This window comes from Eleginops maclovinus, chromosome 23, assembly GCF_036324505.1.
Source record: "Eleginops maclovinus isolate JMC-PN-2008 ecotype Puerto Natales chromosome 23, JC_Emac_rtc_rv5, whole genome shotgun sequence".
Classification (NCBI taxonomy): domain Eukaryota; kingdom Metazoa; phylum Chordata; class Actinopteri; order Perciformes; family Eleginopidae; genus Eleginops; species Eleginops maclovinus.
In genome coordinates, this window is record NC_086371.1 from 12,855,640 (window position 1) to 12,879,647 (window position 24,008).

Sequence of the window (24,008 nt, forward strand, 5' to 3'; positions counted from 1 at the left end):
TTCTCTGTTTGTACCTTTGCTTTTCAGGAAACACTTCTCTAGATATGTTGTGCTTGATTAACAACACAATGTATTTTATGAGCTGGACCAGTGTGTTGTGAATTGGTCCTCTTGGATGCCAAATATCCTGCAATACCCTCATAAATCATGGGGTCTTGTTGCAATGGCAAATCACCAGATTTTCAGGGCTTCTTATTTAAGACATTTTAAAATGTCATTGCCTTTTTTTTTTTACTTTATATGTGAACTCCACCCCAATTCAGATTCAAAAAAGTTCCTTTTGACTCAAATACATTCATTTGACACTTGTACTTACTTTGCAGAGTCAGAAAAAAGGATACAAAGTATAATCACCAAATAAAATCAGATCTATTGTTATCTATTAATAAAATACGTTATTGATATGCAGGGCAACTAGATACCTCCTCACCAAATAATAATATTAAAATAATAATAATAATAACATTATCCATTTGATCCTTTTGGGATATTTCAATTATTATTTTGATGCTAAGGCTTTTATACTTAAACAAGAGTTCAATTGATGTTATTTTACTTTGCAACCCAGTATTTATAAAGTGTGGTATTGCTACTTTTACTCAAGTAAAATATCTCAATTATTTTGTCATGATTAGTTTTAGCTGAATATTCCATGAAGGACATTTGGAGTAAAACGACTTTAGTCCTGTCCCATTAGGTTGTGAATGACTCCACACCAACCATAGAAAGAGGGAGGGAATTACAAGTCAAATTAGGAGAAGAGGGGGAGTCTGCGTAAAACTAGAGAAAGAAGTGTGGAGGCTCTTAAAGACTACAAGGGGTACTCCACACAAACAAAGAAAGGAAGCAGAGAGGGGACCTGGTTTAATTCACTGCCTACAAGAACAACAATCAGCTGAGAGCACTTTGTATTCCTTATTTTCTCCTCTCAGTGAGCAACAAACACTTTTTCATTTTTTCTCTCTAAGAAGACGCACAACTGACGTAAGTAGCTCATATTATTTTTTTCCTTAAATGTCGACTTTGTTGTTATTGTTGGTCAACAAGTAGCCCATATAAGGCATATTAACTGTAGTAACGTGTGTGAGTTTTTTGGGAGTGACGATTCAGCATGACAACCAGCAGCATTAATACACACGTGGCATGAAACTGAGACTTTTAGCCTACGTTAGATACTATAAAACACTCTGTTTGCCTACACAGTCTGTAGACTATTAAGGCTGATAAGGCTGATTACACTTTCTGGGCGTTCATAGAAAGCGAGGGAGTCATTAGAAACAAGAAAGTTAGCAGTAGGCTAGAACCTGAAAGAAGCTGTATCGGAAGTGGCCATTCAAATGACTTGTGATTGCTGCTGTTAGTTTCTGTGTTTACCTTACATTGAGTGGAAAACCTCCAATTATGTCATGGTTGCTCAATTGTAAGCCTTTAAAAGGCACGTAGCTAATTAGACCCATGTTTTATTACAGTATAGTTTGAATGTAATTACCTGAAGTGGTCGCAGGCTTGTTTGGGTTAGTTAGCCTCTGTTGTCTTCATGGACACCCCTTAAAATCAGATAAAAGAAACTAATATTATTTTTAATGAATAACTTGAAAATAAATAACTAAACATCTGAAAGGTCTTTAGTGACATTATAATTCCTCGAGGCAACTATATGTTTTTTAAAGTGATAAATTGCCACTTTAAAAAACAGTTGTGCGTTGTATTTACAATTTCAAAGTTTCGGACAGCACGTGAACGCCGCAGCAGACTTGCTTTGGGACGAGTATTTTCAGTAACCAGACCCCGGGCTGAGGTCATGCCCGCGGAGAGACAGCTGCTCGCCGGCCGGGCAGCCTCGTTGCTGGACTCCTCGGGGAACAGAGGCTCCTAGGGCGCATGGTTTATTTTCTTAGAAACTTGTGAGAGTAAAGAGTTTGCCCTTCAGTCCTTTATGTCCGGCTGAGGTTGATAAACACAACTGGACAAGGTCAGAAACATCCCTGCAGGGAAAAAGAGCAACTCAGGATGGGAGCATTAACAGAAAGACTTGAAAGAAGGCAGCCCACGTGATGACTGAAGTACATCATGGTCATGACACATTTTTATACAGAAAAAGTTTAAAAGTATTCATCACTATCCAAAATGGCCTTTATTGTAAAAAAAACAAACACCCCTTTACATCCTATAAATACTAACATTCTCCACGACCATGACAGTGGATGCAGTAATGGCAAAATTGCATCAGCTGCTGGTGTTCAGGTATTTCAATAAGCAGGGTCCTTATATGGTTTTAAGCACAGTGCAGACACCTGCTCTCCTATGCACACACACCCACCCATAAAAACACACATACGCGTCAGTGTGTTATGACAAGAGCTCACAACTTCCTGCCATCCAGCGTATTAGCTTATTTGCATGTCTTTGTTTTGTGTAGGGCACACAATGAAATGTTCTAAGTGACTGCTGCTGTATCACGCAGCACAGAATAGGAGGGAAGCCGACAGAAGGGATGTTTGAAAACCATAAGGCATATGGTTTTCTTAACTTGCATGAGTTGTGTGTCATACATCAGCACAGGTGGGGATAATACCTGAGCTGAAATACACACCAAGGAGCAACTGATACCTGCCATACAAACATACACTCTGTTGTTGTGACAACAAGTAGCCATTTCTCCATTTAAAACTTTGTATCTCTGTGCTACTTGTGAATGATTGAATGTTATGTGTGTTTATTGTGTTTTGCAACCACAGCACAGCAAATCCAATCCATGTGACGGTAGCCTCTCTACTTAGGCCTTCAATAGACTGTGTCTGTTCATGTTTGTAAGCCAGGTCTGTCTTATTGTTCTGCTGCATAATTTACACAACCAAATAATGTATAACTCTTACGTCTAGAGAAAAAAAAGCAACTGTTTTTGCATCATAGCAGAATCAAACATTGGTATGCTATTTCTTGCAGTTAAGTGCATCTTCTCTGTCTTGTTTTCCGCTTCAGCGTTTGATTTCAGCTGAGGGACCTTTGTGGCATGTCATGCCTCTGTCTCTCTTTCCATTTCTACACTCCTACACATTTCTTAAGTACAAATGCTATTTCTCAGGGTTTTCTGATGTATAATAGGCCAAACATTCTACTAAGAATTTTAATCCATCATGAAGACAACAGTTACTTGTCCTTAAAAAAAAATCCCAGTCTGGGATTAATAAAGTAATTCTTATCTTATTTTATCGGCTATAGTCTTAGCCCTTATTTCAAACACAAATGAGCAACAAGTTAACCTATTTACTGTGCAAACGTGCTCTTCTAGTTTCATGATCAGGTTGATTAGTGGATTAAGCATTCACAGTGAATGATGAGTGAATGAGCGCCGCCTCGCTCTGTCGCCTTGTTGAGAGTTGGGGAGTTAAACAGGTTTTCACTCTTGGGTGTCAGTTACACAGAAATCCCCCCTTTTCAAACTCTGTTTTCAACACAAAGGCAGTTCAGTGTGCTTTGGATAATCGTATTACATGCACGCCTCCCGAGCACATATGCAGACTCGTAGACACACGCAGAGACAAATCTGTCCCATTAGATCCTCATGATTTCTCCCGTACAACACACACACACACACACACACACACACACACACGCACACGCACTCCCCCACACCCACACCAAAGAGCATTAGTACTTTTACTGTTTCCTGCTTGAGGCCTTGACTTGCAGCCCTTCCCCCCCCCATCTCCCTTCAAATCAAGTGGTTGAAACTTTTCCTCCCACTGTTTCTCTCCACCTCTTCTCTAGTTCCCGCCGTGTGTGTGTGTGTGTGTGTGTGTGTGTGTGTGTGTGTGTGTGTGTGTGTGTGTGTTACAGTCTATGAGTTACAGTCTATGATCCTGTCAGGCTGGTGGTCATGACTTCCCTTTGTTTTAGTCACCCGCGTCCAAGGTTACAGTGACCAACGACCTGACCTGTGTGTGTGTCTGTGTAGTATCACTGCAGCCAGTTTTTCTGTCTTAAAGCTGCTGCATCACTCACTTTTAACCCATTAATCCCAGGGAGTTAAACTCCCAAACTAAGCTGTGGTTACATGCTGTTTAAAGACTCCTTGAATCCTTCTTTCAGATTGAAATGTCCCTCTTTTAAGATGTTATACCTATTTCTAGAACAAAAGCAGACGCATTGAGCGCTCAGCATTGTTTCCTCTGGGGGAAATAGCTTGTCTGCTGACAGCACAGTGGGAGTATTTCTGAGGAGAATGCAGTGCAAGGTGTCAGGTACCCAACTGGGATTTACAAAACAATGACTGGTCACATGGGCACTCATTAGGGAAACCAAGAGGAGAATGTCCCGTCTCAAGGGGCTTCATTAGGTCTCCCCAGTGAAGTAAACATAATAAAAATGTCAAATTTTCAATAGAGAGATAAAGAAAGTTTTAATATACTGTATGTGGACCGTCTTCCTCAAATTGGATCCTTTTAAACTCAAGTTGGATCAACTTTCATCAAAAGGGATCATTATTCATGAATTATCTAATGCTTTCTTTTATTTTGTGGGCATTATTGTTTCTGTATTGTTCTGTTTGTTTTTTAGCTTCAACCATAAGCCAATCAACAAAAATTAAGCAGAAGAATGTTGATAATCGAATAATAGTTTACATTAAGCATGTTTTAATCAAAAGTAGCTACACAAATGTGTAATATTTTGTATTTTTATGAAAGTTTGTTAAATAAAATTGTATATTTGACTGATGATCACATCATGAAAACATCCTGAACTCTGGAAAGTTGTGATGGATCTTTTTAACAATAGATAGATAGAGATGAATAAATTGCTGCCTTTAAATAGCTTCTTGTTGCGTTTTGTGTATTAATTAAAGCTGATCGAAGGGCATGCAAGTGGGAACTGGTCCATTTTATGTACTTCGTTGCTGTAAAATCATTTATCTTTATTTATCTTGTGCTATAATAAAGTTACTCTCACGTCTCTTTCATCACAGAGTAGCAGCGATGGCGCCCTCTCTCCTGCAGGCGTACAGGAGGCGCTGGTGGATGGCGGTGACGGCGGTGCTTGAGAACCTGCTGTGTTCGGCGGTGCTGCTGGGCTGGGGCTCCCTTCTCATCATGCTGAAACGAGAAGGCTTCTACTCCCACCTCTGCACAGGTAAAGACAGCAGCTGTCAATCACTTAACCCTTAATGTGTTTCTCTTAAACAGATCCCAAAGCTACTCGTCATACTTTAATCACTGTGACACTTATAGAGGAATGGTTTATGTTCTATATCTGTGTTGGTGTTTATAATCATTTGTATGCTTCACTTTTTTTTATAGAGTTTTGTTTTTCTTGGGTCTGATTGACCTCATACATAAGTAATACCATTTAAGATAACATACTGGATATTTTTATTGCGAGTGAATGACTTTGGCAACTCAAAGGAGTTTATAGGTTGCCCAAATAGCTTAATAATCGATACAAAGGTTGCTTTATACAGCAAAGTGTAGCATTTGAGCTTTTCTATATTTTGATATCTTTAACAGTGTTTTCCAACTTTAACCGCTTGTGATCCCTCAAATTGGAACTCTGTGTCTACCTGTTGTAGCTATTTAGAGACATGAGACAGAGAATTCTTCCAATACCCTAATTTAGAAAGGGCAAAGATTAGAGAAAGTCTGTGGGAAAACATTTGTTGCAAATCTAGTCCCTGATTACTTTCTTCTTTACGGTCTGTTGACCCAACACTTTAAATGTTTTTTAATGGTCTTTCTCGGTTCATATTCGGACCTCTCCCCTGTCTTACCTCGCCCCCAGCATTAAATGATTCCTCGGTCAAGTCTTTGGGTAACTCCACGGACGGTGATGTGGATGAGTTTCTTTACTGCGTGGACCAAGAAGAGATGCTGAATCTGGGCTTTACCATTGGGTCCTTCTTGCTCAGTGCCACCACCCTGCCACTCGGTATCCTGATGGACAGATTTGGGCCACGCCCAATTCGCCTGGTGGGCAGGTAATGGCTGTAAAATAGTCACAGACATTTTTTTTGTCTTAAATAGTTTCATGTTCAGTAACATTTTGACTACTTATGATTTCCTTTTACGATACTGAAATCTGGAAGCAGAGTCAATTCCTTATCTACTGCTACTGAGTTTATAGTAAAAAATGGCTTCTCTGTGTGTGATTAAATACATGTAGGTGGGGCTGTGTGTGTGTGTGTGTGTGTGTGTGTGTGTGTGTGTGTGTGTGTGTGTGTGTGTGTGTGTGTGTGTGTGTGCGAGCGTGAGTGTGTGTGTGTGTGCGCATGTGTGTGTATTGGGTGTGGTAACGTATCGCCTTACTTGAACTTTCAGAATAATCTGCCAGTTGAATCTTCAAAGCTTTACTGTAAAATATTTAGCCTACACACATTCACTTTCTCCTTCACTCATTCACTTTTTCTGCAGCTATGTATGAAATGAAGTAGCCACATGCTTTGATAATAAGATAAGAGCTAATAAAACATGGTAAAAGAGAAGTTTATCTGCAGCTGCAGGCGGTTTAACAACGGACAGTTGTGTGTTTGGCTGATAACCAACAAAATAACTGCTGCTCTGTGAATCATACTTTTAATGTTTTCATGTATGAAAATATGGTAAAGCTTATTCCAGTACAACTTCTACAATCTCTTTCTAAACGGTGTCTATTTTGAATCACTCTTTCACTAAATAGCGTAGCAGTTACTGTATATGAATGTACTCCCACATAAAGCAGTGAGTCCCCTGTGGTGTTTCCAACATGGCCCTCTGAGAGTTTCTATATGTTTTGCAGTGTTACCAAAAACACTAATAAGATGTGACATAAAAGAGCTTATAATGTTCATTTTTCACTTCTTACAGTTTCTGTTTTGGCCTGTCCTGTGTTATAATGGCTGGGTCTGCCTACAATCCTAAGGGTGAGTACAAACACAAACAGTGAAAAATGCATCTACCAGATAAAGAAGAATCAGATGTAAAATGTGACGTAAGAGATGTGTAGATCTTTTTCAGTTATCTTTTAGTTTAAGTTGAATGGCAGCTTTTCAGTCTGGAAGAGCAACAATCTTCACCCTTAAATATTTTATTAAATATGTTTACTAAACAACTCACTCGCAGCTAAGACAGTAAAGGCTACATGAAGCATGTCCTAAATACAAATTATAATAAGTGGTGCCATTTTTATCTCCATAGGTCCAATAAAAAATACTTTATAGCAAATCAGTTATAGTTTTTAGTTTTACTTTATTAACACAGGGTCAAAGGTACAACGACATGAGTTGGTACAAGGTGTTCCAACGTTATTTCTCAAGTGTCATTAAAAGAAGGAAAGCGATACAAATATAAAAAGAAAGTGGGATCTGTGTGAGCTAAACGTCACCGAGGAGTGAACTTTCAACACAAGGAAATTCAGCACTTACAGCAGGTGTAATTGGACGGGTCTGAAAAGATGTAAAAATAGGCCAAACAATCCACATTTAATTTTGTCACCATTCTTTACACTTCGTTCTTCACAAATGTCACTGTTTGATCTCACGGATGCCTGCAGCTGCAATGGAAGCCAGGTTGGCAAGTTTCAGCTGTGACTGAAATCCAGATCAGGTTCAACATTCACCCTCTGCACACTATACACATTTTAAAATACAGTAGCCCAGCTGGTATTAGATACACATCATTACTTTTACCTTAATTGTGACTTAAACTTCTTGCTTAATAAAATTAATAAGTGTAGTCAATACAAAGATTTTCTTTATTTTATTTTGGGAGAGTTGATTTTGGCTCTAACTCTTCGGTATTTCTGTTTCTTTTTTAACACAGTTCTGTCAGCGCTCATTTTCTTGGCTCTCTCCCTGAATGGCTTCGGAGGCATCTGTCTGACCTTCACATCCCTAACGGTGAGACACATTAAAGACCAATGTTTTAAAAATAAAACAGATTAAATAATCAGTCGCAAATTCTTTCAACCTCAAGATTCATTATTCTGATCCTCTCTAACTGTTACGGCGGTGAGTTGTTGCTAAAACAGATCATCTAGTGTGCCTAAGCTGTCCAAGAATAGCCGCCACGAAAAACAATCATTAAAAAAAGAGAACATTTAAACACGTCTATGTGATCAAGAATGTATAAAAAACATTGCAGATGTCAGCAGTGTGTAAGCATGGTTTCATTTGGAAGGAAAAGATTATTTTAAAGGATATAAATCACAATTTGCTTCCAAAATTAGCCTTGTCCTTTCTTCTCTGCTGTAGTTATGTCATATTCTGAGAGAATCGTAATTTTTGTTCCGGGAATAAATGAGCAGGACAGTTTAAGTAGCTGAGAATCTCAGCGTAGTCAGAGCCTCTATTTGTTTCATCTGAGGAAACAGTGTGTGCTGGACTGGAAGCTGTGTTTGTTTACATTCACGTCAGGCATGTGTGTTTGCGTGTGATGTGTCAGCTGGTACCAACATTATCGAGTCCTTTTATTGTTGCGGCTGCCTCCTGTGTCATGCCAGGTATGCCGGTATGTGTGTGCACGTTCCTATCAGAACACATGACCTCTTCCAAATGGGGAGTCTCCCAGTTGTGTTTCGACCAATAACGGCCCGTTAACGATAACACACCCTCCTCGATGTTCGGCCCCTGCACCTTTATTCAAAACATTCAAGGACACACTTTCACTCGTCGTCTCTGTTCCCTCTCTTTTCATCTGTCATTCCTTTGTTCTTTTTTTCCCATGTTCCCATTCTTTTATGTTCCTCTGTTCTGCGCAGCAGTCAGCAGAAAATCAATGCAGAACCTTTTCAACTCTGCATGACTGTGTATGTACACACGTGTGAGCATGGTTATGTACATACAGGAGAGAACATGAAACGTATGTTTAGATAAGGAAGCTGAGTATAGACAGATGACCCTCGCCGGGGACTTCCCCCCTGTGGCCTCACTCTGTGAAAAGAAAGCACCGGTCTCAGTCTGGAGCTGAAATTAAGTAAATACTCTGCACCTCTCAACTGTTACCATATATCTCTCTGAAACGGGCTTTGATGTGAATCAACATCCGATAGAAAGAAACGTATGTCACAAGTTATGTTTTTATTATTTGAGACAGCAATTTAAAATCCAAACAGAATTGTATAACGAAATATTTTGCAGAGGCTAGAGGAATTATGTTTTCGGGTTGTCCATTTGTCTGTCCGTGTGTCCCATCCCTTAAAACATGATAGCTCAGGAAGGCAATGAGGGAATTTCTTAAGGTTGGCAGGCTGCAAACATCGACTTGAACTGAAGGATTTACTGTTTAGAACAGATGAGTACAAAGGTCAAGGTCATGTTTTTGGGCTTACTCTTAAATTAATATGTTTATTTGGAGAATTGTACACACATTTCTAGGATAGCTAAACAACAGGTGAATTGGCATGATGAGGATTAGTTCGTAGCTTTATAAGTCGGTCATATGTTCTTTACATATTATACAGGTGGTGATTTTCCAACAGAAATGGCTTGCGAGAGTTCTACAAAGGTTGTATTGATACCAGTACATTTTTTAGGCAAACACCAAAACACACACTGACACACAATACACACTTGAGTAATTTTCACCTCCTCCTCTGTGTCCCTGTACGACCTCTGTATGTCTAATTTGATTTGTTGACCAGCATTGACCTCCACACTCTTGTTGTTGTTGTTGTTGCTGCTCTGAATCAAATGATGGCATGGTACAAAGTCTGAGAGACATACGCACACATCCAATAATAATTAATGTGCTTTACAGAAATAGCTCAAAACAACAATAATTCATTTTATTGTATAGGGAAAACATTTTCGAAAGACATTTAATGAGGGCATACTGCCTGATTCAGATGCTATGATATCAATTTGAGAGAATAACGTGTGGCATATATATATATATATATATATATATATATATATATATATATATATATATATAGAACAATAAAATATATGTTCACATTATATGTTTTAAAAAATCATAATCTTTTTCCAATTCTGTCACAAAACGCATATCATTATTGCTTTTGCGTAAAGGAAAGTGTTGAATGTTGATGCTGAATTAATCTGCTTGTGTGACTTTGATCAAGGTAGTTAACTCCTCCTCGACCTACATTGCACTGGTGTTATGATCACATTCACTATGTGTGTACTTATAATAATATATGAAGTCATGTTGCAACCAAAAGCAACTAATTGGCAGAGAAATATATATTTCTTAATTAATTACAGTAAAAAGGCCAAAAGTTTTTACTTAAAGGAGCAGTGATGAGAATATTAAAGGAATGAATAACACACCAGCAGTTCAGAAGTGTGTAGTTTCTGAAATGATTTTAAAAAACGCAAGTAGAAATCTAAATACAACAACATAATGGAGGGTTACATTTTTACTTAGTTTTCATAAGATGTTCTTAGCATCTTGTCAAACTTCCTTGTAATTTCATACTCTGACTGGAACAGTGATCAGAGGCTGTGATGCAAGCGCAGGGATATTCAATCTACTGGAAATTGCACTTCAAAAGTTGTGCTTAGCTGGAAATTATAATTTTTTCCAAATCTTGCTCCAGACTCATTTACCTGTGCGAACACACCCTGGGGGTGACTTTGTTAGTGAAGGAATATGGACAGTCTTCCTGCTCGTACTGCAACTTATTGAGGGTTGCCCTCTGCATTGGGGCCTGTCTGATCACATGCTAGTGAAAAAAGTGCTCTTGGCTATTTATCACTGCTTGTTAGGAGAGCTGTCAGTTGTGTGAATGCTAACTTTGGTCTAAGCTTGCAAAGAGAGGTTTTTATAAAATGTACTCGACAAATAGAGCCCATTACCGGGAATTGGGTATGATACTTTGGGACAAATACAAAGAAACCAGTCAAAAGCGAGTCATACGTTGTGGTTTTCCAGAGGGGGCAGTTGAACCACCACCGTCTTTACATTGGACTACTACATGTTGTGTTATATAAGTGTATTGCAGCTGGACACTCCGCCAGGGCTATCAGGATTCAGGGTTTGAATCCATGAACAGTGTGAAAGGGCTGCAGACGATTGAGGTGGAGAGAAGCAGCAGGTGTTTTAGTGTGGTTTAGTGTTTCCTGCTGGGATCTCCACAGAGAGAGGGGGTGCAGCTGCAGCTTGGGGAGATCAGTCAAACCAAAAAAATGTTCTCCCACTACCTCTCTTTTTTGCTATTTCTATCATTGCTTATTTTCATGCAAGGCTCTCCTTCTTTCCCCCTTTCTCCTGTTCCCTTTTATTCCACTTTCGCTTCCCACTCCCCTCTCTTCCAGATCTCAGAGCTGTATCAAAATCGCACTGCTCATTAAGCTACCATTTGGCCTGTTCTCTCGCGATTAAAGTCTTAATTAAACTCAATGCCAAAGTCTTACAACACCCAAGTGAGTTAGCACAGCAGGAGTAGAGCCTGAACTGATTTGTCGTGACAAGCGAAAGGCCAAAGCTCCAGTTGTGTGTGTGACTTCCTGACTCTGGTTGACCCTAGAATTTCCTCCACAAAGGTCACGTGTTTCTCTGGTTAGCATTAGCATGCAGAACATGTGCTGCAAGGCTCGGTTTAAAAAATATATATTTTTAAAACTGCCACAACACCAGTGATGGGAGTCTCACCTGCTGCTGGCACATGCACACACACGTGCAAACACACATGCAGACGTGCATTTCACACCTTTCGTTTACTTTCCACCTCACACACTGATTTCTCAGACACACTACTGCACCTCTGAAAGCAAACATCAGTTATATGACATCTCACATGTCCGGAACATCTTTGCTATAACATAAGTAAGAGATTTTAACTCTCCTGTGTGCTAAGAGGGTCCTCTCGGTTTCATTCAACAAACCTCCGCAGCCAGTGAGTCCAGCGCTTTACATCTCATGGTCACAGTCAGACCGTGAAGTATTTTGATTCTCAGAAGCGCTGAAAGAGGACGGGTGTTCAGCAGGATGTTTTTCTCATCTAACTCTGACAGTTGGGCTCGCTTTTTAACATCCTCAGGAAAGCTTTTTTTCCTGTTTACCTGCTGACCTCTTTGTGTCAGACTTAAGTGTAGATCTTTCTTCCGCCTGCAACAAAAACACACACACACACACACGAACATATTAGTCTGCCAGCCACAAACAATCACCAAAGCCTAATCTCCATACAACAGCACAACAACACACACCAAAACTTCTACATTCATCGAAAAGCACACATTAATTCTCCCCTTCATCTAACACTTAAGATTGTACTGGGCTAAGGAAGCAGATTATTGTCACAGCGCACCCAATATCCCAAATTTGGCTTGACATCATTTGGTCCAGCATCAGTGAGATCTGGGAGGAAAGCACACACTGGGAGGAAAAATGAGGCACACTGACACTACAGGATAAACTCTGACCCAGCAGGGGGGATTAGGTGATGCCTGCAGAAGTTTGGAAAACCCTGGTTAATGTTGAGAGAGAATAGTGAGCTTGTCAGGCAGCACACCAAAAATCCCATACATGTGATTTTATAATCGTGATTGACCCTTTTACAACTCTAATCAAAGGATACTGAGTGGGCTGCCAGCACAATAGGTCATTGTTACATTGTTAAGCTTCTTACTACTGTAAATAGGTCGACCTAATATATGATGTGTTACTGCCTGGTGCCCACCACCTTGTTTCCTTTGCTGTTTGTCATGCGTGCCCCCAGGCTGGGTCCACGGAACCCTCAGAAGTTCTTTGATGGCTGCCTATAGATCGGCTTCCAAAAGTTTAATCCCAACTCAAAGAATGTGTTGAAAAAGCAGGAATAAAGACGATGGAAGGGTGTCTAAGTAAAGCTTGGTCTGCGTTTGAAATATAGGGTCAGTGAGGACAAAACCTTGGTCATGGTTTTGTTTCTTGTTCCCTCACGACATGGAAACTAATATTTCTTTAATGAGTCTGCTCTGTGGGGCGAGAGTAGCGTGACAGGGTGCAAACGCCAGAGGCAGGAACCCTTCAAGAGGAACTACAGCCTGGTTCATCCTGCTCACACAAAGCAGCTTTCTGCCCTCTGTTGGTCAAAATAACATACTGCGTCAGCCCATCTAAGTTACAAAGTAGAAAGTATTATATGTCACATTGTGAGGTGTAGGTGAAAATGTTTGATTAGTTAAATAACTAACATACTGTATATTTTCCCTGCAGCTGCCCAACATGTTTGGTTCCCTGAGCTCCACCATCATGTCTCTGATGATCGGGTCCTACGCCTCCTCAGCTGTCACCTTTCCTGGAGTCAAGGTAAATTACAAAGCATATGTTGACAGTATTGGACACTTTTATTGACCCTTAGGACTAAATTAAAGAGCATTTCGGGATATACAAAATGCTGTTGTTAAAACATTTTTTCTTTCAATTCCTTCTTACACTGCCTGGCCAAAAAAAAGTCACACACTCTAATATTCGTTGGACCGCCTTTAGCTTTGATTACGGCACGCGTTCGCTGTGGCATCGATTCCACAAGCTTCTGCAATATCACAACATTTATTTCTGTCTTGCATTCATTTTTTGCCAAGATCTTGTATTGATGACGGGAGATTCGGACCACTGCGCAAAGTCTTCTCCAGCACATCCCAAAGATTCTCAATCAGGTTCAGGTCTGGACTCTGTGGTGGTCAATCCATGTGTGAAAATGATGTCTCATGCTCCCTGAACCACTCTTTCACCATTTGAGCCCGATGGATCCTGGCATTGTCATCTTGGAACATGCCCGTGCAATCAGGGAAGAACAAATCCATTGATGGAATAACCTGGTCATTCAGTATATAGAGGGTGGTGAAAACTGCTCAGCACATCACCAGGACGGAGCTGCCATCCATGGAGGACCTCTACACCCAGTGGTGTAGGAAGAAGGGTAATAGGATAATAAAGGACACCCATCACCCCAGCAACAATTTGTTCTCTCTGCTGCCGTCTGGCAAGACCACCAGACTCAGGGACAGTTTTATACCACAGGCTATAAGACTGCTGAACTCTTGAGCTCTGTGAATGTCTACTCACATCTGTTTATAGTACACATATATATTATACATATCTGCCATATACATCTGTTTATACCTCTTCATTCAACTGTGTAAAGTATTTAAATTACTGTACAGTGTATTTCAATACTTTCAATGTATTCCACATATGTATATATTTCACATCCCTAAATCTTTATTGTTGTTACTGTAAATATTCTTCTCTCTTTTTTGCACTATTTTATTTATCTTATTGCACCATGTATGTTGTGTTGTTGGAGGAGCATGGGATATAACATTTTCATTGTCAACATATACGTTGTATATGCTGTGCATATGACCAATAAAACCTTTGAACCTTTGAACCTATATTCAGGTAGTCAGCTGACCTCATTCTTTGGGCACATAATGTTGCTGAACCTAGACCAGACCAACTGCAGCAACCCCAGATCATAGCACTGCCCCCACTGGCTTGTGACCTTTTTTTTGGCCGGGCAGTGTATTCTGATGTTCTAAAATGTAGGATTATTGTTTAGAAGCCAAAAACAATGTACATTTCTGTGCCTTTACATCTCATAGCTGCTTAAATGAATACCTTCAAATTAACAATGGGGCCACTAACCTTGTCGAAGTGAAAAGGGTCTTTTGTAGTGATGAAACCACAGATAAAAATCTTCTGAATACCTCTCCCCTTAACTCTGCAGATAGCTTTAAGTGTTTTTCAGTGAGTGAACCATGTGAACACTACATTCACACTTTCACCATAACCCAACAAGTTAAAAAAAATACCAGTGTGTTGATCAGAAGTGGCCGAAACATCACAACATAAAGCAAACAAATAACAAAAAATATCACCTTAAAGCAAATGTAAGATGCTTAAAAAAATATGACAACCCTACCGCTCTCTTTCTACCAGCTGATCTACGATGCAGGTGTGTCTTTCCACGTGATCATGTGGGTTTGGGCAGGCCTTGCCGCGTTTGTCTTTTTCAACTGTTTCCTCAACTGGCCCACTGAAGGCTTCCCAACACCCGACGAAGTAGACTACAGGTGAGTGTTAACGCCAGTTGATTGCCTTTTCCTTGAAGATACCAAGGCAAATATGTTCCTCAGACATACATCTGTGCTTCACGTACGTGTGTGTGTGTGTGTGTTTGTGTGTGAGAATAACTTTTGCTCTGAAAAACAACAGTAAGATCCTCACACTGCAGGAGACGCCTTCATCAGACCAGAAGGGTGTCGCTGAGAAACTTAGCGAGAAAAATGGAGATGTACGACACTCAACAGAGAAACTCCCTAATGGACCTGACTCTGATTCTGCAGCCAGTAAGTCATCCAACACCGGTGATATTCTTCCTGCCTTTATATCAGTGCCTGCCAGTCTGAGGTCAGATCTGTGGTTATACTTAAGAAGGTACCTCAATGAGTAATATAACCTGGCAATATCCAATTTGTGGCTAAGATAAGAGCTGGTTCAATTTTCCAAATGCAAAAATATTGCCTCAGTATTTTGATTCTGAAGCCCTGTAACATAAGATTCACTTGGCAATCCTTTGCAAAGGTGAGAAGATAATGCCGTCCCACAATTCCTTTCAGCAGCACTATACGTTGCCTAGTAAAAGTACCGTCAGGTTAGTCCTATGCACTCATGATTTCTCCTTCACATCTTTCACATGAAAACTCGGTGTAGAGCAGATTCCACAATTGTAATCCGAAAAGCAAGAACAAATACGGTAGATTAGTCTGTGTTTGATTTATAGGGTTAATGAGGACACGACCTGGGTCATGGTGTGGTTTCTTGTTCCCTCAAGACATGGAAACGAATATTTCTTTAATGAGTCTGCTTCGTGGGGAGAGAGAAGTGTGACTGGGTGCAAACGCCAGGGGCATGAACAGTTCACTGAGTCTCGGTTCTCCTGCTCACACAAAGCAGCGGTCTGCCCTCTGCTTGTCAAATGAAAAAAACTACATCAGGATTAAAAGACTGAGTCAAGACAGCCCATATATTTTACACACGGATGTAAAAGAAAAGGTGGTTGTTTCTCTTCAGATTTTCTTTCAAATTACTTTTAGAGGCTCAAAGAAATAAAAATGGTCATTTACAATAGAAGTCCTTGTGGAAACAATTTTGGTTTACAGAATGTTTCTCCCTCTGTCTATCTTGTTAATCATTTTGTTATCCTTCTGATATATCATTAGACCTTTGATCTAAAGATATACAATGCTCAGCGTAAATGAGTACACCCCCTTTGAAAAGTAACATTTTAAACAATATTTCAATGAACACAAAAACAATTTCCAAAATGTTGACAATACCAAGTTTAATATAACATCTATTTAACTTATGACATGAAAGTAAGGTTAATAATATAACTTAGATTACACATTTTTCAGTTTTACTCAAATAAGGGCGATGCAAAAATGAGTACACCCCACAACAAAAACTACTACATCTACTACTTTGTATGGCCTCTATGATTTTTAATGACAGCATCAAGTCTTCTAGGCATGGAATGAACAAGTTGGAAACATTTTGCTACATCAATCTTTTTCCATTCTTCAAGAATGACCTCTTTTAGAGACCAGATGCTGGATGGAGAGTGATGCTCAACTTGAATTCCCCATAGGTGTTCAATTGGGTTCAAATCAGGAGACATACTTGGCCACCGAATCACTTTTCACCCTGTTCTTCTTCAGAAATCCAACAGTGGCCTTAGATGTGTGTTTAGGATCATTGTCATGTTGGAAAAGTGCACGACGACCAAGGGCACAGTGATGGTAGCATCTTCTCTTTCAGTATAGACTAGAGCAACACATCTGTGAATTCATGCCATCAATGAAATGCAGCTCCCCGGCACCAGCAGCACTCATGCAACCCCACATAAGGACACTGCCACCACCATGTTTCCCTGTAGGCACCATACATTTTTCTTTGTATTCCTCACCTTTGCGACGCCATACAGTTTTGAAGCCATCAGTTCAAAAACATTTATCTTGGTCTCATCACTCCAGAGTATAGAGTCCCAGTAGTCTTCATCTTTGTCAGCATGGGCCCTGGCAAACTCTAGGCAGGCTTTTTTTGTGCCTGGGCTTTAGGAGAGGCTTCCTTCATGGACGGCTCCCATGCATGCCATTCCTCTGCAGTGTACGCCGTATTGTGTCACAGGAAATAGTCACCCCAGTTTGGCTTTCTACTTCCTTAGATAACTACAGTGAACTTGCATGCCGATTTTCTTCCACCCTTTTCATCAGAAGACGCTCCTGTCGAGGTGTTAACTTCCGTGGATGACCTGGACGTCTCTGTGAGATGGTTGCAGTTCCATCTTTTCTACGTTTTTGTACCACTTTTGCTACAGTATTCTGACTGATAAGTACAGCTTTGCTGATCTTCTTGTAGCCTTCACCTTTGCGGTGTAAAGAAATGATTTTCTTTCTCAGGTCTTGTGACATTTCTCTTCCATGTATTTCCATTGCTAACAACATGAAATGGGAAGGGGTTTTCTTTAAGTAACAGCCTTGTATAGTCAGCTGTCTGCTGGACACCTGTGTAATGAATAAGTAGACTCACCTGTGGTTGATTATTGTTAAATTAGACATTTGTAGTCTAAAATGTAGCTTTGCTCCAGAGACTTTCAGTAGGGTGTACTCATTTTTGCATCTCCCTTATTTGAGTAAAACTGACAAAAGTGTAATCTAAGTTATATTATTAACCTTACTTAGTTAAGTTAAACAGATGTTATATCAAACTTAGTCTTCTCAACATTTTGGAAATTGTTTTTGTGTTCATTGAGATATTGTTTAAAATGTTACTTTTTGAAGGGGGTGTACTCATTTACGCTGAGCACTGTATCTGCACAAAGATATATCCGAGAAGGGTCCCAGAGAAAGAAGGCTGTTCCCCTCGGTGGGAGGCGACCCCTAAGATGGGAATCTCTAATTTATACTCTATGATAAAACTGCTTCTCTGAAAGACTAACGGACTGTATGTTTTGTATAACTTTTACACTCTGTTAAGAAAGGTTATATCTAATATGCATAAGAATGTAAATAAATGTACTCACTTATCGTCTCTCAGAGTCTCCTCCCTTCCGAAATTCTGTGTTCTCCCCCATCTTCTTGTGGAGTCTGGTGACGATGGGGATGTCCCAATTGAGGATCATCTTCTTCATGGGGGCGATGAACAAGATGCTGGAGTTCATGGTCACCCACGGCAAAGAGCATTGTGAGTTTCAAACCCCCAAGCACTTTCCCAGCAATTTTATTGCATAAAGCATAAACAAAAAGATTTACTGACAGAGTGGTCTTCATTTGTATATTTCAGCACCTGAAGAGCTGCTGAATGCAACCGAAGAGAAAGGTACGTAGTGTAATGCTATGGCTTTATTTTGTATAATTTCTCTGGCATATCTTTTTTACTTATTTAATTGGATGTTTTCTTCTTCAGTGAGTTTCTACTCGTCCATCTTCGGCACACTGCAGCTGCTGTGCCTGCTCACATGTCCTCTGATTGGATACATCATGGACTGGAAGATGAAGGAGTGCACCGATGAGAAGACCGTCTCCCCAGGCACAGAGCAGGGGTACGTTTTTTATTTAATATGTCATTTATAATATTGTCCTGCAGCACACCAATTAATATATAATATAATATGTAATCAGGATAGTCCAAGTGAAATTAGGAATCTCTGAATCAAGGGAGATTGGGCAAAGACAGCATTTTCAAAATAACTTGGTACTTTTTGTTTGATGTTACTAGATATGGCAGACTTAAACATGAATAATGGATTGTGTCTTTGAGAATAACAATAATGTTAAAACCCCTCTCTCTGTGCCCCATCAGGCAGACCAGTTTACCCAGGAGAGACCGTAAGATCCAGAAACTGACCAACGCCATGAGGGCCTTCATTTTAACCAACCTGCTGCTGCTCGCCTTCGGATGCTGCTGCCTCATAGACAGTCTGCCTCTACAGGTAGCACACACATGACAACACACCATCAATGGCTTACCCATGGGCCCATAGACCTAAGAAATATTACTTGTAGGGACACATAAAACTGCAAAGATATAGAAAATAACAACAAAGAGACATCCAACTACAGTATATGTCTGGATGTCCAGTGCCAGAATCACACATAATGGTAAACAGAGTAACCAATTAAAGATCAACAGTCCCTATTGATTGTGTTGCTCCTTCTCTACCTCAGATCCTGACCTTCATCCTCCACACGATGGTCCGAGGCTTCATCCACTCCTGCTGCGGAGGACTTTATGCTGCTGTGTGAGTGCCGCGCTGCTAATTCCTCCAGCTACTAAATCTGACCCTCTGTTAAATACATTCACAGCTAAGAAGATGTTGAAAAACAAAACCTAAGGGGTGTTAAGGTTCACAAAATTCTCGCCTAAATCACAAATAAATATTTTTAAGATGCTTAATGATCTAATATATTTCCAGCAAATTATATTTGAGCCGCATTTCAGGACAAAGGAATGTTGTATTATGTGTGTCGAACAATCACACCACTGCATATTCTTTTCACAACAATTAAGAACTAGTCAACAGAGTTTTGTTTCAAACATTGCAGTAGTAGCAAATGAAGTGAGGCATAAAATGATGTATACTGCTTTCATATGTTTTTACCACAGAAAAGGCAGTTTTGTTATGTAATATTTTCCTTTCTACTTTGGGGCTCATTTAATGTGGTGCTTCAAACTCTTGGTAACCTCTGGATTCTCTTCTACAGATACCCATCCAACCACTTCGGCACTCTGACAGGCCTTCAATCCATGATCAGCGCTTTGATCGCTCTCCTTCAGCAGCCGCTATTTATTGCCATGGTCGGACCACTTAAAGGAGATCCCTACTGGGTCAGGACATACAGTCTTCTCTAACTCCACACACTTGCAGCAAGATACAAAACAAATGAACTGTATGACTGAAACTGTAACTTTTATCCATCAGATAAACCTCGGCCTGATCCTCTTCTCCTTGGCTGGCTTCCTGTTACCGAGTTATCTGTACTACCATCGCAGACAGCTGCTGAGGGATATGGAGGCCAGTGATAAGCGAGTGACCGGACAGGAGATGCAGGCGCTCAACGACAACGGAGCCAACGGTTACAAACCCCACACTAATGGCCTTGCTGCTGCAGAGGCTTAGAGCTGCACCACAAATTACAGAGGGCATTGTAGGTTTTTATTTAGTATGTGCCTTCAGAATGAGCACCAGCTAACTATGCATCCATATACACTCACTGGCCACTTTATTAGGTACACCTGTTCAGCTGCTCGTTAACGCACATTTCTAATCAGCCAATCAGATGGCAGCAACTTAATGGTTTTAGGCATGTAGACATGGTCAAGCACACCAGTTGACGTTCAACCAGAGCATCACAAAGGGGAGGAAAGGTGATTTAAGTGACTTTGAATGTGGCATGGTCGTTGGGGCCAGAAGGGCTGGCCTGAGTATTTCAGAAACTGCTGATCTACTGGGATTTTCACGCATAACCATTTCTAGGGTTTACAGAGAATGCTCAGAAAAAGAGAAAATATCTATTATTATGAGCGGCAGTTGTCAGGGCGAAAATGCCTTGTTGATGCCAGATGTCGGAGGAGAATGGCCAGAAAGGTTAAAAATGATAACCACTCGTTACAACCAAGGTATGCGTACGACAATCTCTGAGCCCACAACACGTGGAACCTTGAAGCAGATGGGCTAAAGCAGCAGAAGACCACACCGGGTGCTGACTCCTATCAGCTAAGAACAGGAAACTGAGGCTACAATTTGCATAGGCTCACCAAAATTGGATAATAGATGATGCATGTATCAATGGTTCAGGCTGGTGGTGTTGGTGTAATGATGTGGGGGAAAACATTTTGGCATACTTTGGGCCCCTTAGTTCCAATTGAGCATTGTTTAAACGCTACAGCCTATCTGAGTATTGTTGCTGACCATGTCCATCCCTCTATGACCACAGTGCACCCATCTTCTGATGGCTAATTCCAGCAGGATAACGCGCCATGTCACAAAGCTCGAATCATCACAAACTGGTTTCTTGAACATGACAATGAGTTCACTGCACTCAAATGGCCTCCACAGTCACCAGATCTAAATCTTATAGAGCAGCTTGATGTGGCAGAACAAGAGAAGCACAGCCGACATTTCTGCTGCAACTACATGTTGCTATCATTTCAATATGGACCAAAATCTCTGAGGAATGTTTCCAGGACCTTGTTGAGTGTATTCCATAAATAATTCATGCAGTTCTGAAGGCCAAACTAGCAAGGTGTACCTAATAAAGTGGCCGGCGAGTGTATATTTCATTGTTCCAGTAGTGTTTTGGTCATTGCTGGTGCACATTTTGCTCACTACAAACCAAACCAAACCACAGAGAAAATAGGATTCCTCATGTTTCAATATCACTCATAGTTAGAATTTCAGTTCCTTATGATTTCGGTAGATGTGTCATCATCATTTGTTTATTTATTTTGGATATAAGTGTCAAATAGCCAAATCAATGTGATTTTAAGCCATAGATTTCAATATCTACCAAACACACAAAGAAACGTGCACACACCCTTTGACAGACTGTGTTTTAGGTTGCGGATATAATGGTACTTGAAATTCTATTGTATAGTTTTAAAAATCTATCTCTGGTAATCATCACAATCCTCGCTAAAACCAAAGAACAGCTTAAAAATACTTGGAAAGTTGCACTTTTTACTTCAGTGTTGTTTCAAAAGTGTGCTTAATGAAGCAAACGTTCAGTGTATTGTGCTGTTTCTACTGTAATCCCTCCGGTTAAAAAAAAACTATACTCGTATATGTGTAGAACAAAGCATATATACGTATCAAAGAAATGCTAAAGCATTCGAACAACTGAATACCAGTTTTCTGGTACATGTAAAGAAGCATTTGAGGTTTTTTCAGAGCAGAAGTTATTTATACACTCACACACATACACACACACACACCTTTGAAGTAGTAAAAATATCTGTCATGGTCAGTGGAGCAGGTTGTAGAGACACCATATCTACCTCCTCTGTTTAAATTTGTAGTGTCTCTCTGCAACCGACCCCCTCGTCTGTTCATCAATGTTTGTTTTTGTCATTAGGAACTATTAAACATATAGTTTTTAAATATCTAAAATGAAAAATGAATTAAGTACATAATTTCTCATGTGCATTCACCACAGAGGTATTGCTTAGTCAGCCCCTTGCATTTCTGGATTTTGACATTCGCAGACAAAATATTTTTTTATATAAAGGAAAAGTATGTATTATGGAACATTCACAAGGAAAAATATGACTGACTTAAAAAAATGTTGATCACTTGTACTGCTTTATGCACAGGAATGAACTAGTGTGTGTGTATAAAATATGTATTTAAGTGTATTTTTATACTCTAGCTGCATTAGCATGAAAAGGGAAGCATTTGTTTTAGTAAAAGTTGTTTTGTAGTGTGCTTACCTTAAAAGAAGCTTAGATGATTGATTGCGTATTCCGCGTTTGCCTTTTTGTGTTGCTTGTTTTGTAAACAAACCTCCATCAATTTGTTTTTTGTAAATATAACTGAGGTGTGTCTTATCGCATATTCTGCTTGATTTATTATATATGGGTGTGTACAGTATATAAACTCATGGCTGAGAGATACTGGCTGTGTTTTTAATTGAGATTTTTCTGCTTGGATGCCCAAAGTCACAATAAAAGGACATTGTTTCAGCCAGCAGTGGATCAAAATAGAAGAAGAAGAAGACATACTTTATTAATCCCTTACAGGGAAATTGCTTTCTCTACTCTGTTGTGTTGACACACATTAAACACACAGAGGATATACATGCACAAACACAGAGGAAATACATGCACACACAACCACATGCAGAGGAGAGGTGGCAGAGCAGAGAGGCAGCCAGGTACCCGGCGCCAAGGGAGCAGATAGAGGTTAGGTGCCTTGCTCAAGGGCACCTCGGCAGTGGACTAGGAGGAGAACTGGCACCTCTCCAGCTACCAGCTCACTCCATATTAGAAATGTATAGAAAATATACATTATCCCAAAGTGACAACAAATGTTTATATACATGTTTGATCTGCACACAGCAACAGTAACGTTTAGATTAATTTAATCAATTGCATAATTTTAAATGATTTGACTATCATTTTCGATGTGATGTCTGCTTTAGATTTTTTCTTTCTCGTTTGATGCAATTCTTTACTGCTTTTCTTCTCCTACATTTAATGTGTTTAGCTTTTTTGAATTCCTGCTCACTTGCCATGAAGGAGATTGTGTTTTGTTTTAACGCTGTGCCTTGCTCCTATCTTGCCTTTAAGTCAACAGATTGGAATGTAAGATTTATGCCTCTGCCAAACATCTTTCTAGGTAAACCAAAGCCAATGAGTGGGGACTGTAAGCTAATTGATGGTACGGCCCTTTCATCAGGAGCTTCAGAACAGGAATACAATGCATTAGTCCTGCTGTAAATGCCACTCTGATTTTTCTTGATTTTCACAGGTATTGATTCTGTTTGACGGGCTTTGTGAGGCTGTGCTTGATATGTTGAGTGCATTACAATAAGTGTTGGGGAGATTTTCCAGGTTTGGCTTATGTCATTACTTTCCCCTTGCACAGTATTTTGTAATGTTTAAAACAAATATACCAGCAACTACTGACTTCTCTGTACCTCTGCCAATTCCCATATAAGGTCAATAAATAATTAGTCAGACAACATCATTTGCTGTCTGAACCCTTGGGTTGAAGTTTGATCAACATCTGTGATATCCTCTACAACAACAAAATATCCTTTGCCTTGTCTGTATTAAGACTACCATATGAAGTGGCTTTTCTTTCTTCCCATTCCCTTGAGGTTGAAGTGTAAATGTATGTCTTCTTTCAATAACTATTTCCAGCTTGCGCATTTGTTAAACAAATAAAATAATAAATGTAAACATATCGTTTTGCTATCCATGTGAATGATAACCTCACAGTGACTCAGCATCATGTTTTTCATTGTTGCCGCTACAGAGTAAATCATGTAACTGTGAACCTGATCCCGTTATCTACACTCCCAC

At 39.9% G+C, this 24,008-nt stretch overlaps 1 protein-coding gene across 2 annotated transcripts; it reads left to right on the forward strand.

Annotated features, from left to right (window-relative positions):
- The first annotated feature begins 784 nt into the window (after window positions 1–784).
- slc43a1a (solute carrier family 43 member 1a) lies at window positions 785–23,889 on the forward strand. 2 transcript variants are annotated; one of them, XM_063876241.1, is made up of 15 exons: window positions 785–984; window positions 4,967–5,130; window positions 5,776–5,971; window positions 6,837–6,892; window positions 7,791–7,867; window positions 13,134–13,226; window positions 14,862–14,995; window positions 15,138–15,271; window positions 18,021–18,167; window positions 18,267–18,302; window positions 18,390–18,525; window positions 18,786–18,915; window positions 19,151–19,224; window positions 19,688–19,811; window positions 19,906–23,889. In XM_063876241.1, exons 2-15 carry the CDS (start codon window positions 4,977–4,979, stop codon window positions 20,101–20,103), a joined length of 1,689 nt encoding a protein of 562 aa, XP_063732311.1. In that variant the 5' UTR covers window positions 785–984; window positions 4,967–4,976; the 3' UTR covers window positions 20,104–23,889. The 2 variants fall into 2 exon arrangements, with proteins under 2 accessions (XP_063732311.1, XP_063732312.1); XM_063876242.1 differs by having other exon boundaries at window positions 4,972–5,130.
- Window positions 23,890–24,008: the final 119 nt, after the last annotated feature.